This window comes from Hippoglossus stenolepis, chromosome 18 (assembly GCF_022539355.2).
Source record: "Hippoglossus stenolepis isolate QCI-W04-F060 chromosome 18, HSTE1.2, whole genome shotgun sequence".
Classification (NCBI taxonomy): Eukaryota; Metazoa; Chordata; class Actinopteri; order Pleuronectiformes; family Pleuronectidae; genus Hippoglossus; species Hippoglossus stenolepis.
This window is the reverse complement of record NC_061500.1, coordinates 18906697-18921619: the sequence shown is the minus strand read 5'-3', so window position 1 is coordinate 18921619 and position 14923 is coordinate 18906697. Positions and strand designations below refer to the sequence as shown.

The 14923-nt window shown below is 40.5% G+C and overlaps 2 protein-coding genes across 2 annotated transcripts; both read left to right on the top strand.

The window, feature by feature from the left end:
• The first annotated feature begins 3766 nt into the window (after positions 1-3766).
• On the top strand, positions 3767-5484 carry ved (ventrally expressed dharma/bozozok antagonist). The gene is made up of 3 exons (XM_035141528.1): positions 3767-4001; positions 4556-4815; positions 5134-5484. The coding sequence occupies exons 1-3, from the start codon at positions 3767-3769 to the stop codon at positions 5482-5484; spliced, it is 846 nt and encodes a 281-aa protein (XP_034997419.1).
• A 6103-nt stretch (positions 5485-11587) lies between these two features.
• On the top strand, positions 11588-14152 carry purbb (purine-rich element binding protein Bb). Its single transcript, XM_035184609.2, has one exon. The coding sequence runs from the start codon at positions 11643-11645 to the stop codon at positions 12585-12587; it is 945 nt and encodes a 314-aa protein (XP_035040500.2). The 5' UTR covers positions 11588-11642; the 3' UTR covers positions 12588-14152.
• Positions 14153-14923: the final 771 nt, after the last annotated feature.

The following is a 14923-nucleotide window of genomic DNA, read 5'->3' as shown; positions in this document are numbered from 1 at the left end:
CGGGGCGGATGGGTATCAGTGTTGGCCTGCTCCACCTCGTCATCTCCATCCTGATCTGGGACTTGCAGGACTGCAGCTCTTTGATGTGAGGACACAGACGCAGACGAGAGGGAGACGGGATGAAAACCCTGAGACAGTCTCTGTCTGTACCTCGAATATTTGATCATCTCACATATGTTGTGTATGAAAGATCTTCACCTGCAAAGTAACAGTAGCTTCTAACATCTAGAAGTATTTGCCCGTGGAGTACATTTAATGGATAGTACTCATTAACAAATATTTTCCTACAATCAAACATTACTTATTCCACTGAGGATTACCAAAAACCAGTGTCGGAAGTATACAGATAAGGACCAATACAACAATGTTAAAATACCCACAAGTAAAGGTTCTCCACTGAAATGAAAAGGTGGAAGTAGAAATATGTAATGTAATGTTTCAAAACTATGAGTACTTAGAAATACTGTATGTTATAAACAGAATACTATTATTGTTTTTCATGTATGCAGCTGGTTTTACTGTTGTTGGTAAAAAATGCATAGTTGTGGAGTAGAAATATAAAGTCACCAAAAATGTACATATTGAAGTAAACTACAGTACTTGAATAAATGTACTTTGTTACTTTCCACCACCGTGAATGAACTGTAACAATGTTGGTGTTATGTTGCTATAGATTCAGAGACTCGTGGGAATAATGTGCAATATAATAGGACATGGAGATAAAAGTACCAGTACAACAATGTGATAAAAATACTTTTTTATAAGTAAAAGTACCAAGACGTGGTCAGCACTTAACGCAGTCAGAGGGTGATGTTACATATCTTTTCTTTTGGTCTGTCCCAGTTACAGAAGCATGTTATTGTACATGAGCCCAGGCTGAGGTGTAGTGGAGGAGCCCGAGTGTGTGAAGCTGCATGAGATGAGTGAGCGCGCGCTGTAAATCCACAGGTGAGCGGCACTCACGGCGTCATCCTCCGCGCTCCGCCCCTACTGGGGAGGTCTTTACGCACCATAAAGACAATATGGAGTGGGGTTTTTTTTTATGGTGGCGGCCGTGTCCCCGTCTCATGTTGGGTGTGTTGGTTATCAAAGCACCGGGCGCCTTTGAAGTGGCCCAGTATCCATAATGAGCTGTTAGAGCGCCGCGGCTCTCCTCTCCCACTGCAGCGCACAGACAGCGCGTCTGGGGGCGCGGAGATAGGCCTGCGCAGCCACGGATCCGCTCTCTCTGCGCGTCCCGAGCACCTCTCATTATCTTATCAATGAAGGGGAGAGGGGGGGGTTGTGCTTGACCCGATTAATCCTTTAAAGCCTCAATGCGTTTGGCCGAAGCACCTTTGGGACACAAAACAGCGCCTGCCTGCCTGCGCCCTGTCCTCCTCTTGTCCTCGGAAGGAGACAGTCGCGGCTCCATCACTCAGCTGATGTGATGAGCCACTTCACAGGGGGATCATCATCTTCAGCTCGTTATCAAGCTCTTTAACTTGATCCACAAACACCCGCCCAAACACACACACACACACACACACACACACACACACACACACACAGTGGTGGCACTAAAATGAGACAACTAGTTCAGATGATGTGTGGACGTCACTGCCAGAGGTGAAAATAAAACATGTGTTTTTTAGCTTTATGCTACTTGATACTTCGCACATGAATAGAACTCAATATTTATAATAATGATCAAATGCTGTACCAGTAAAAAGGGACATTTGATTGTAACCTCAAACTTTTACTGCAGTTTTCAATCTGGACTTTAACTTTTCATGGAGTATTTTCCCATTTTGGTATCACTACTTTTACTTAAAAGAACTAGGTACTTCCTCCACCAATGGTTTAAAGAAATCTTGGGATATTGTGCTGGATTTCTATTTATGTTCTACAATCATTACTATTCCACCATATGAATCTTGGCTTGTTTTTTAAACAACAAGGTAGGCTGACTAAAAGAGAGTAAAGTAATTAAGTACTTGAATTGTAATTTATGATACTTTAAGCTTCTCCAGTTTCACATTTTTCGCTAGTGAATAACCAAACTGTTGAAATAACCATTGCTATACCAATAATTATAATCCAATAGTATAATATATAACAATTTAACATGGACAGAGCCCATTGTGGTATCATAACAAGTATTTTTACTTTTGCAATGTACAATGATCGTGTACTTATTTTGAATAGAGGATGTTTACTTATAAAATGAGTGTTTCAAATTGTAGTGTTTCCTTCTTTCACTATAGGAACTGAATTTCCACACTTTTTTTGATGAGCATACAGCTTTGTGAAATATTTCCCTGTGTTTATTTTTGAGTTAATTACATCTTAGTTACTTTATGATAGTACTGCTGCGACTTATTTTTAATCCTTTACAGTAGAACATACTTTAGAAGCTGTTATTCATCTAAAAGTCACTGAAGGATCACTTCTTTTTCATCCAAATGTAAATCAGTCTCAGTTACAGCAGAGATCACACAACCTTGAAACCCATCATTGTGAAAGCTCAACTGATATCCCGTCCCAGCAGACGGTCTTTAATCTGGGGATCATCCAGGATTATTGTGTTTCCATCATATTAAGCCACTCACAGCTCATTATGTTGGTCATAGGCTCAAATGAAGTTTTTCTGATTGACGTTTGTATTTTTTAGAGTAACTATGGCCTCTAAATGTGTGATGAGCAGTTTAGCATTGAGTGGACATTTGAAAGAATTTGATTAATGTCTGTTTGGAAAGGGAAGAGACTCTTGGCTGCGACTAATTATTCTTTTCTTATCAATTTGTCTGCAGTAAATTCTGTAACATCCTCAGTACAGATTTCATAAAACAATGGTGATGCTGACGTATCCAATCAGCTTTCTTTCTAGATACATTCGATTTACTACAGCAAACAAAGGAAAGTCTGCTGGTCTTTGCATTTTAGAAGCTGCTCGTCTTCATTGAAATGAAAGACGATTGCTTTACTGTCGATTTATTTATTGTCTCAGCTTTAAATGCACCGGGTCTTTATCCTAAAATACTATAACTACAGCTGTCACATAAAAGTGAGGTATCTTTTTCTAATGTAGAGAAGTAGACGTATAAAGGAGCAAAACATGGAAATGTGCACAAACAACACAAGTACCTTGGAGCCCTACTCAAGTACATTGGTTTAAAAATTCAGCTCATTACGTGAGACAATGCTTCTCCCTGCAGTAGAAGTATACATTCATTGAGAAAGTAAGTTCTTTAGATGAAGTAGTAGTCCTGTTCTACACTGCATACTTGCATTTACAGTCTGGATGTAGAGATGCAGACAGTTTGGGGGTGAGGTGTGTCTATTATCTGTTTTTGGAGGCAGGAAGGAGGGTGTGTGTGTGTGTGTGTGTGTGTGTTGTGTATGTTGTGGAAGGGGGGGGCTTCCCAGACTTACTGGAGCCATGCTGTAACAGCCTCATTGAGACTGAATGAGACGTCTTAATTACTCCAGTTGTGAAAACTAAAGGAGGGGAGGGTGGGAGGGAAGTGAGGATGCATGCTTTGATCTTTGGGGCTGAGAGAGTTTGAGATGAGGTGGGATGTCCCCTATAAGTACAGACAGGCTGCCAGGAGGAGGCAGCTACAACTCCTCTGCCACCAGCACTGACCGGCCAGCACATCCTGAGATTCTCCCCTGCACTCTGGACAGAAACTACACTTCAGATTTTGCCATTTAAAACAAAGGAAATACTGTTTTTTGTTTCCATTAGAAGAAGGAAGAAACAAATCTTCAGCACTCTGCAGCAATGAGAGGACATTTCTCCATCGAGTGGATGGCCCAGAGCAGCCAGTCAGCAGGACCAGACGCTGTCCCGACCCCCGGAACCACAGCCTGCGGGACACATTCTGAGAGTCTGCCAGGTTTTTACTGCAGACAAAAGTCAGAAAATGTACCTGAGCAACAGGAAGAGAGCAGGAGTCAGAGCCCGGATGCATACAGCCTGAGCACACCCCAGCACCAGACCTCTCACAGTGATCAAGGTAAATTCACTTCATCACAATTCTTTTGAACACACTAGAAGTGCTGAGTCTTTTCCACTTACAAAAACTTAAAATTGTGTTATATTATGTTCAAATGCTGAATTGTAGCATAGAGTTAAATAACTTAAGTTATTAGTAAAAGTAAACAATTACAAAAATATTTATTTTTATTAAACAAGCTGATACAGCTTGTATGTAAGGCATTAATGTGTAGTGCAGGTAAATACTTATCTCTGAACTGTAGTTAACTTAGGATTACATAAGTATATATGACATGAAAATAGAATAAAAGTTTTCTGCCGAACATTTTAGCCTTAAAACAAATAACAAATATTTTTAAGTGCCGAGGGACCTTAAATTGTAACAAAGTTTTTTAGTAGTGGCCTTCAGCCGCCACTTACGCACCGTGGTGGAATGTACCTACATTTACTCAATTACACAAGTAACTCTGTGGGTATTGAAGATTAAATTACTTTTGTATGTGTTTCTACAAGATGAAGAGTTGCAATTTTTTTTTTTAACAGTTAAATTAATGTTTGAATTCTTCTTTCCAGTGACAGAGGCCAGTTTCAGCAGCGGGACAGAGGAGGAGACCTCCGGGTATGAGAGTGAAGGGGGTCACTCCCTCTCCCCCTCGGCCCTTCCTGACTGTGTGTCCACCTCGCCGCCGTCCCCCCCGTCGGGCCGGAAACCTCGCACGGCCTTCACGTCGGAGCAGATCAGCAGCCTGGAGCGGGCCTTCAAGAGGAACGCTTACCTGGGAACACAGGACAAGGCCGAGCTCTGCAAGAAGCTCAACCTGTCTGACAAACAGGTAACAAGCCTCAGTGTGTCACTAACAGGACACCAGTGTTTGAGTTATCAGCAGCTATCACTGTGGATACTGAGGCCATGACCTCTAGATTTTGTGTATTTGTTCACTTAAGCTGACTCTAGTGTCTTTACAAGCAGTGTCATTAAATGTTATGAAATTCCAAGACAAATAACAATTTAATACGTTTGAATTAATTAATTCAAGTATTTATTTAAATGTGTTTATTTCCCAGGAACGTGATGAACTGCTTAATTTTTCACAATATACTTTGGTGGAAACTTTTCCTCATGAAACTTCCATCTTCTTTCTGCACCTTAGATCAGAAACTGGTTTCAGAACAGACGCATGAAGCTGAAGAGGACCGTGCAGGACGCCCTGGCTCACGCCTGCCAGGCAAACATCGCCTCCCAGTTCATGCATTATCCTGAGCTGCAGTCCTACAGGCCGGGACCCTACCCCAGATACCACTCAGCAGCAGCAGCAGCGCAGGAGGCCCCGTCTGCTGCCTCCTTCGTCCATCCACACAGTCTGCAGTACAGCTCCCGCCTGTCCAGTGTCCCCACGCGGCCCCTGGACTCCTACCAGTACAGCAGCCTCCCGGGGGTCATGCTGCCCTCTGCCTCGACTCAACTCATGGGCTCCTACCCGACTTATCCCCAGTACTACTAACACTGGCTGTCCAATGAAGATGAACATGAGCAACTGCTGTAATCTTAACTCTGATATTTTCTCAAACTAAATAAGATTGTATTGGCTTTACTTTTTGAAAAAATGATCTCATCTTATCCTAATAGGATCGACACCAACAGAAATGAATGCTTTGTAAGAAACAGATCCCAAACATGGCTGTGAAGCTTAAATCTTAATCATGAATCAAACAGGGTAGTGTGCAATAATGTGATATGTGTGTGTACCTCTGCTTGTATAGTTTGCATATATTTAAATTTTAATCTATGAAGTGTTTTTATCAGATGTCACTGTGAAATGACACTGCTTAAATAAAAGAGTTATTCAAACTTAACAGGCCATCTGATGTATTTTCTTTCGTTAAAATGTCAACAGAACTTCAGACCTATATTTGATCTAACACTAATATATATACTCTTAATACTGACACTCATAGGAGCCACTTTTCTGCAGAATCAGTCTGTTCACTCTCAATACCATAAGTTTATTTTGCTGCCAACATTTCTGTACTTTCAATTACGGTACTACTTTCTTACTCTTATTTGCGATGAAATATTTCTTCTTTTGCTGTTTACTTACTGAAGTAGAGGATCTGAGTGCTTCTTCCACCATGTATGTCTTCAGCTTCTAGACTGCTGTATACAGAAAGAGAAAACTCTCTGTCTACACCAACCTGAGGGCTGCAGAGGGTCAAACCTGAAAAAGAGAAGCAAAGAAAAGAGAATCACTCAAATTGGCTTTCAGGAATTTCTTCATCTGACTTTTCTGAAACATATAATTCTTACACAGACACACACACTTCTTGATTTCTTGATTATACAACGTAAATACATGTGGCTATGATAATCAGTTTGAGGAGGATAATCAGAGCCTGATAATGCTCCTTTGAAACAGGATTTACACCATGATATAGGGAGATATAAATGAATAGGTAAATGAATACAATTAATGAGTTAAATGAATTATGAATTTGTTGTTGTTTTTAAAATACTCTGACAATAGTACAGAGTAAGTACACTACAGTACAGTGAAGGGCAGTTCAGTACGACCCCAATCTTCCCTAGTCCACATGCCATAGTGTCCTTGGGCAAGCTACTGAACCCCAAATTGCCCCTTCTCATAGAAAAAGTGCTGCACATAGATGCACTGTATGAATGCGTGTGTGAATGGCTTAATGTAAAACTGTACTGTAAAGTGTTGGAGTGGTCATCAACACTATATAAATACAGACCATTTACAGTACAGGGCAGGCACACACTACAGGACATTAAAGTAGCCTACAGTACAGTACAGGGCAGTACAGTGCAGTACACTACAGGGTAGGACAGTGCAGTACACTACAGGGTAGGACAGTGCAGTACACTACAAGGCAGGACAATTCAGTACAGGGCAGGACAGTACACTACACTACAGGGTAGAACAGTAAGGTACACCACAGAACAGTACAGGGCAGTACAATGCAGGACAATACAGGGCAGGGCAGTACAATACACTACAGGGTAGAACAGTACAGTACACCACAGTAAAGTACAGGCAGGGTAAACAGACAGGGCAGTGCAATACACCACAGTGCATTAAAGTAGCCTACAGTACAGTACAGGGTAGTACACTACACTACACTACAGGGTACAACAGGGCAGTACACTACTGTACAGTAAAGGGCAGTGCAGTGCAGTACACTACAGTGTAGAACAGTACAGCACACTAGACTACAGGGTAGGACAGTACAGTGGGCTACAGTACAAGACATAAAAACGTGAAATAAACAGCTGCAATGTTTAGGGTGTGGACTGAATGTTGGAAGTGTGGTTTCATCTCTAAACTAACAGGTGCTGCTCACACATTCAGACTCAGCTGGGGGTAGTACAGAGAGGAACATCAACCTGAAAGCTCACCTGAGCCGCTAGTAGAACTATACTGCCATCTGTAAACAGAATTGGGTAATGCAATAATAGATAGATAGATAGATAGATAGATAGATAGATAGATAGATAGATAGATAGATAGATAGATAGATAGATAGATAGATAGATAGATAGATAGATAGATAGATAGATGTGCTTTATTGATCCCAATTTGGGAACTTATTGTGTCACAGCAGCATAACAAGAGCATTGTACATAGAGCAAAGAACTAAAGACTAAATACAAAAAAACGACAAAAGAAACAAGCGTGTAAAATTGCAGTGGTTGTTGAAAAATGCAGTAGTTGTTGAAAAATGCAGAATAGTTGTTAAAAGGGTCAAGTTATGAACATGACTAAAATAAATACACATGAATATAAGATGTACAGTAAAATATGAATATGAATGACGAATACACTGCAGGTGGTCAATGTTGCCACTGTTACTCTTTATAGTCAGTAATGGGAGAAGTTTTTAGACCTTTTACTTTAGTAAAAGCAGCTGAATCATACTGTTAAAAAATAACTAATTTCATTAAAATTATGAATTAAGGGCTGAAGTATCATCATGTGTTTATATTTATATAATACAGGGTTTTTATTACTTATATATAAGGTTCAAACTGTATTTTAATGTTGCAGCTGGTAAAGATGAGGCAAACCTTAGTGACTTAACATGCTGTTAGATCCTTTATTGTATAATAATAATATTTAGCCGCTTCATAACTGTAGCTGATAAATGTAAATCAAACAACTCAGGTACAAGTACATAAAAATTGTATTTCAACAGTACTTGATTGAATGTACTTCTAGAAGTGTATATTTGGGAACTGAATTATCATGTTTCCCGTTGCCAATACAGTTTATGACATGTTATAATACATGACAGGTGTGCTATCAGACCAAAGCACTCATGTGAAGATGCAATTACATTGTTCAAGGAAATACAAGGATCCAACCAGTTCATTTACAGTCGGAGCTCTGAGCATTAAATGGTAACTTCAAAGAGGGACTCCGCAATGGAAAGAAGAAATGAGGCATTCTTCCTCTCACAAAAAGCTACATTCATATGTGATAAACCACAACCTTGTTCAATTTATTACCCTCAATAATTTGTGACAGAATCCTTACTTGCTCAGTTATGACACGTTGACATTACTGAGACACCCCAATGACTCAATTATTATGTTCCTACTTATACTACTTGTCCGTTATGTTTTAGCATTAATAATTAACATTTAATTGTAAATTGTAGCCATAATAGCAGGTTAAAACATTATGTTTTATTCTGTGACTGCTCTGCATGTTGCTGTGTAGCTATTAAGACATGTATTGTGTATTCAACTGTGGAAAACTCACATTCATACAATGTTGAGCAATAAAGTAACTCAGAACATTTACTGAAGTACATTTTTTTATATACTTGTACTTTACTTGAATATTTCTATGTTATCCTACTAAATATACTCCTACTACTACATTCTACTACTTTGTATTCCACTTCATTAAACTATATACAAATCACAGGATAATTTTATAGATTCTGATGGTTTTTTAAACAGTATTATTAAAATGCATAATTTTAGGTTTAACTACCATCCCAACCCTTGAGATGGAACAAATATTCGAATTAATATTGGCTGCGTTTTTTTCATAGGGAATACTTTCACTTTTGAATATTTAAATTTGATGATAATAATAATATTTACTTTATTTGTATAGCACTTATCTAAACAAGGTTACAAAGTACTTCACAAAATAAAATAAAAGGTATTCAATTCAGTTCAACTTTAAGCGCCAAATCATAAGATGGTAAGATCCAGACCTGAAATTGTGTATACAGGACTTTCACTTTAAATGAACGTACAACGTAGTATTGCAAGTTTTTCTTTGATGAGATGTCTGGGTACTTCTTCCACCGCTGGCAATAACAGAGAATATAGTGATATTAATATTGGCCCTACGTACACATTTGCACAAATGAAAACATGAAACTTCCTAGATTGTTTCCACTGTAACTTCGTGGTTAAAAAACAAGACTTGCCGGCCTTAACACCAGCTACCAGCTTGAAGAAAAAAAAAATCTGTTCCCTCTATTTACCGAACGATTCCCTCAGTTTAATAATCTGTGCCCTCAATTTAATAGTCTGTGCCCTCGGTTTAGCTAATGAAGTCCTTCTGCATGCAGAAGGAGGACATCCCTACGGGCGTGGCTTGTCTGCTAAACAAGAAATACGCAGTTGCTGCGAATTTTACCTGAAACCATTCTACAGAGAAGGAGGAACACGACTGCGACCACTTCTGCCAGGTAATGTTAACTAAGTCCAGTTTATATTGTGTTGTAATAAACACAACGTTTCTTGGTTAAACATGTGAGACAACACAATAAAGCATTAATTCTAACCATAAGTGGATAAACTGGACTTAGTTAACATTACCTGGCAGAAGCCACACCCGTAGGGACATCCTCCTTCTGCATGCAGAAGGACTTCATTAGCTAAACCGAGGGCACAGATTATTAAACTGAGGGCACGGATTAGTTAAACTGAGGGAAAGACTTTGTTAAACTGAGGGAACAATTTGTTAGACTGGGGGAACGGTTTGTTAAACTGAGGGAACAGATTTTTTTTTTTCTTCACCTGATACCAGGGGGTTCCGTACACCAGCTGCAAAACCAAATAATAAATTATTATAGTGAGAGTTCAGAGTCAATATATTGGGAAATAAATGTGCAGACAACCTGCTGAGTGGGGACAATACCAAAATAAGTGATGGATATCTTCTGGAACCAGTTGACAAAAGGAGGATTCCTCAACATCAATGTCCTTTTTATATCTCTAATGAAAAAGTTTGGAGGGATAAAAACGATGAATCAAAAAGTCACTTCCTTGATCTTCAATTAGATATTTAAAGGGAAGGCACCAAAGTTGCTTCCAGTCCAGATCAGAACTTAGGTTACTCCAAAAGGAAATTACGTTTTGAATAGAGACAATTTCATTTTGAAGTAAACCATGTATTTCATGGTTATTATTGTTTTCTTTTTAGAGGAAAATAGATTTGACCAACATTAGTAAAACCAGGGATCCAGTGATACTAAAGACAGATCGGAAGACACTGTGTTTCTAAGAAGGTGACGAACACCTGAAGGGATTGCATCAAAATCTAAGGCATATTTCTTTAGTGGTACAGGGATACCGTATTTGTGGAGGAATTAAGAGTAAGACATTAATATACCACTAGAATTGAAAAGTTGAGTAACCAGAAAAATACCATGGACAAACCAGTTTTCCAAGAGAAAAGATTTGTGTTTATATATTGTGTCTCTATAATTCCAGATATAATATGTGTGAGGTAAATTGTGTTTGTTAAATTAAAGACCAAGAAAGGAGCATTTGTTTCTAAATGTTTGATCATTTTAAGAAGATTTTTTTCAACGTTGTAGTTGCACAGCAAAACAAATTTAAAGGCTAATTTGGGAATAAAATTCCAGATCGATGTCGGATCTCTAAAATATTGTTTAATCCAATTTATTTTGAAAGTGTTGTTAAGGGTTGGAAAATCAAGACAGTTCAGGCCACCATGTTCATAAGAGACAGATTAAGACAGACTTCCTAATATAATGTACTTTGTTTTTCCACACAGAATTAGAAGAAGTATATTATCAATGGTCTGTTTGTTGACATCAAGAGATCAGGCTGCTTAAGTAAGTTAGTAAGTAATCTAGTAAGATTCAGATTCAATACTTTATTTATAAGTCAGTTGTTTGGAATTGTCCTCAGTGTTCTCACGACGAGACAACAATCACATTATAACACATAACAAGAAAATAAACCAAACACATAAAAACATAACATACATATGTGAAAGGAAAATACAGAATAAAATTAAACAGTAAAAACTAGAGCAAATAGAATAGGATGCTTAAAAATACACTAAAATACAAAATACAATGAAGTTCACAACCGAGACTAAAAAAACTAAAAAGAGTTCGACAAGAATGACGCCGACGGAACCTCAATCTGAACCAATGGCTGATGAGAGATGATACATGTGGGTGTGGTTGACAAAATCCGACGGACCAATGATCAGGCCGTAACTGCGTGAACTCGTGAAAGTGGCGAACGGGTGGACCAATCACGACGCTCCGCGGAGTGCACTGATAGAGAGCGTGACGGGGGCGCGCGCGGGGCCGAGTGCGCGCCGGGAGCAGCTGCACAGGAGAGAGGGGCACGAGCCGAATGGTGGAGCTGAAGATGGCGGATGGAGACAGCGGGAGTGAGCGAGGCGGTAGCAGCGGGGGAGGCGGCGGCGGCGGCGGTGGTGGTGTTGCTGGTGCTGGCAGCGGGGGCTTCCAGCACTTCCAGCGGGACCAGGAGACCCAGGAGCTGGCGTCCAAGCGTCTCGACATCCAGAACAAGCGCTTCTACCTGGACGTCAAGCAGAACAGCAAGGGCAGGTTTATCAAAATCGCAGAGGTCGGGGCCGGCGGCTCCAAAAGTCGCCTGACTCTCTCGCTGTCGGTGGCGGCGGAGTTCCGTGACTACCTCGGGGATTTCATCGAGCACTACGCCCAGCTGGGGCCTAGCAGTCCGGAGCAGATCGCCCAGGCTGCTGCGGGGGAGGATGGCGGGCCCAGGCGAGCGCTCAAGAGCGAGTTTCTCGTCCGGGAGAACCGCAAGTACTACCTGGACCTGAAGGAGAACCAGCGGGGGAGGTTCCTGCGGATCCGGCAGACCGTCAACCGCGGACCTGGCTTTGGAGTCGGGGGCCCAGTGGGCGGCATGCTCTCCGGCCAGACCATAGCCCTTCCGGCCCAGGGGTTAATAGAGTTTAGAGACGCCCTCGCTAAGCTCATAGATGACTACGGGGGAGACGACGAGGAGCTGGCCGGTGGCACGGCCGCCGGCGGCTACGGTGAGCTCCCCGAGGGCACCTCCATCATGGTGGACTCCAAGCGGTTCTTCTTCGACGTGGGCTCCAACAAATACGGGGTGTTCCTGCGTGTGAGCGAGGTGAAGCCCAGCTACAGGAACTCTATCACCATCCCCTTCAAAGCCTGGGGCAAATTCGGAGGCGCTTTCAGCAGATACGCCGAGGAGATGAAGGAGATCCAGGAGAGGCAGCGGGATAAATTGTACGAGAGGAGGGATGAGTCCGAGGGAGACGAGGTGGAGGACGACTGAGAGATCAGACGGCTGTTAGTCCAGTTACACGACAGATCTGCAATATAGGAGTATTTTGCAAAAAAATATAATAATAAAAAAAAAAACATTAAAAAAGACAGATAAAGTGCATGACAAATCGTGCTGTTATAGCCTACTAAAGTATCGTGGAGTAAAAAAAAAGTACATGTGCAGGGAGTAATTGGTGTATTATCCTAAAGTTTGTAGGGTCGAGGGTTGGAGTGGTCGTTTGAATCTCTGAAAGTGAATAAAAAAAGTGGACTAAATGTTTAACTGAGATATTTCTCACTGGCTGAAAGGCGAGAGAAAACTACTAAAACCAGCAACTTGGTTTTTATATCTAGAAATGAAGCCAATGAATGCTTTCCTATTCGAGACATAGTTTATATTTTAAGAGTGAGGAGTCAAACTGTTTAAGATGTTTTCCTTGCTCACTCCAAGGAGAGAACCTAGCATCCATTGTATTCCTGTTCAGAACCAGGTCTCTCCTCAGTGGGTAGTTTGTGGGATTCCTTGCAAGTCAGTCAGATGAACCTGGGGGGAATGTATAGCGAGCTGCTGTCACTCGGTGGATGTTCCACGTTCGATGATGGGTCAGCAGATGAAGAGCTGTCAAACAGCATGGAGGCGAGCAGCAGCAGCAGGCCATTCATTGAAAAGGTTGCCTAAAAAAATGTTAGGGGAAGAGGATTATCTGTGAGCCCAAACAACAAGGGCCGTGCGGACTAAATTCAAGCTTTTGACTCCAGCAGTCAATTACAGTGCAGATCAGCTGGGTTTTATGTTATACATACAATCTTGGCGATATTTTCAAAGCATAAGTCACATCGTTTTCAGTAAGATTCACATTTAGAGACGAGGAGCCGTCTGTTCTCCTGACACCAGAGCATCCCTGGTGTTTGAGAACAGCCGCTTTGGAGAGCCAACATGTGGGCAGAGGACTGTCTTTTTGTGGGAGCCCACCCCACCAGGGACAAATGTATATGTATATATATATATATATATATATTGGGACTTTTAACAATTAGCTCCCGAGTGTCACTACAAGCAGTCCAGAAAACCAGCTGTTGGAGAGGAGCCTCAGACACACTGGAGCTTCTCTGATCTCTTGGCTCTGCAGAGCATCAGCGATGAGCTTTGCCATCAGCCTCTGTGTCGTGGACAGAGCTGGACAGACGTCCGTCTTAACCAGCCACGCCACATTTTCTGTTGTAACAACTAACATCCTCTGACACATGAAGACCCTGGACAGAAACACATTTATGGATGTTTTCTTTTTGTTTTGGGTTTTTTCTCTGTGTGTTGCGTGTGTGTTTTTTTTTTTTTTCAAAAGAACTATATTGAAATGAGATTCTACTTATAGGAATGATATTATCGAACAAACCAGCAGAAGATATTTTGAAATACTTATAATGGAAAATGTATTGTTTAAAATGAATTTCATTACTATAAAATTAAATGAAAAGGTTAATTTCTTAAAACAAAGTTGTGACTCAAACCTCCAGATTTGTTTTTCCAAGAGTAAAAGTATAACACTTCCTTAATTAAAACTACTTGAAACACAACAACCGATTTTGTGACTATATTTTTAAACCCTTGTCTTGTTATATGTATTCATGAGATTGTTTATATGTTTTGCAGGGAAATTTACTCGGTGTGAAAAGGAAAGAGCCAAAGAAATATGGCTAGTTTCTTTATTAGCATATTTCTACTCTGGTCAATGAAGTGTAAGAAATTTACCCATCAAAATTCCCCAGAGTCCAAGGTGTGATCTTCACATACAGGCCAATAATCCAAAACCAAATTCTACTCAAATTATAATGAGATAAATCTTAGAAAGGCAGCAAATCATCAAACGTGAGGATCTCCAAAGAATATTTGGTTCCAGCATTTGTCCGTGATGCACACAGAAACGTTTTACTGGGAAAAAATCCAGCAGTGTCAAATCCAGACCAGGATTACTGTGCTTTTACTTGTGAGGTCAGGATTTAATAAGATGCCGCATGCAGTAGTGAAGGCTCCGTGCACATATTCAATGAGTCTAGGGCTGCGACTGACAAATATTTTCATTATCGATTAATTATTTGGTTTGTAAAATGTCAGGAAGCAGTGAACAGTGAAGATGCTTAGTGTCAATAAAACCACAGATGACGGCTTGTTTTGTCTGGCTGTCCAAAACACCAGGGCATTAAGTTTTTGTTGGATCTCTAGTTAAGATGGAGCCAATTTTAACTGAAGTAAAAATGTATCCTATTTTATAAACTGAACATGCTACATGATATCATTGGTTTGCATATAAATAGCAAACCGCTTCGCGTGTCATGTCTGCGCTGTTA

Excerpts from the sequence above, each read along its gene's own strand:
- purbb (XM_035184609.2), top strand. The coding sequence starts at position 11,643 with ATGGTGGAGCTGAAGATGGCGGATGGAGACAGCGGGAGTGAGCGAGGC.
- ved (XM_035141528.1), top strand. The coding sequence starts at position 3,767 with ATGAGAGGACATTTCTCCATCGAGTGGATGGCCCAGAGCAGCCAGTCA. Across the intron at positions 4,002-4,555 it reads GACCTCTCACAGTGATCAAG|TGACAGAGGCCAGTTTCAGC; the intron begins GTAAATTCACTT and ends TCTTCTTTCCAG. Across the intron at positions 4,816-5,133 it reads TCAACCTGTCTGACAAACAG|ATCAGAAACTGGTTTCAGAA; the intron begins GTAACAAGCCTC and ends TCTGCACCTTAG.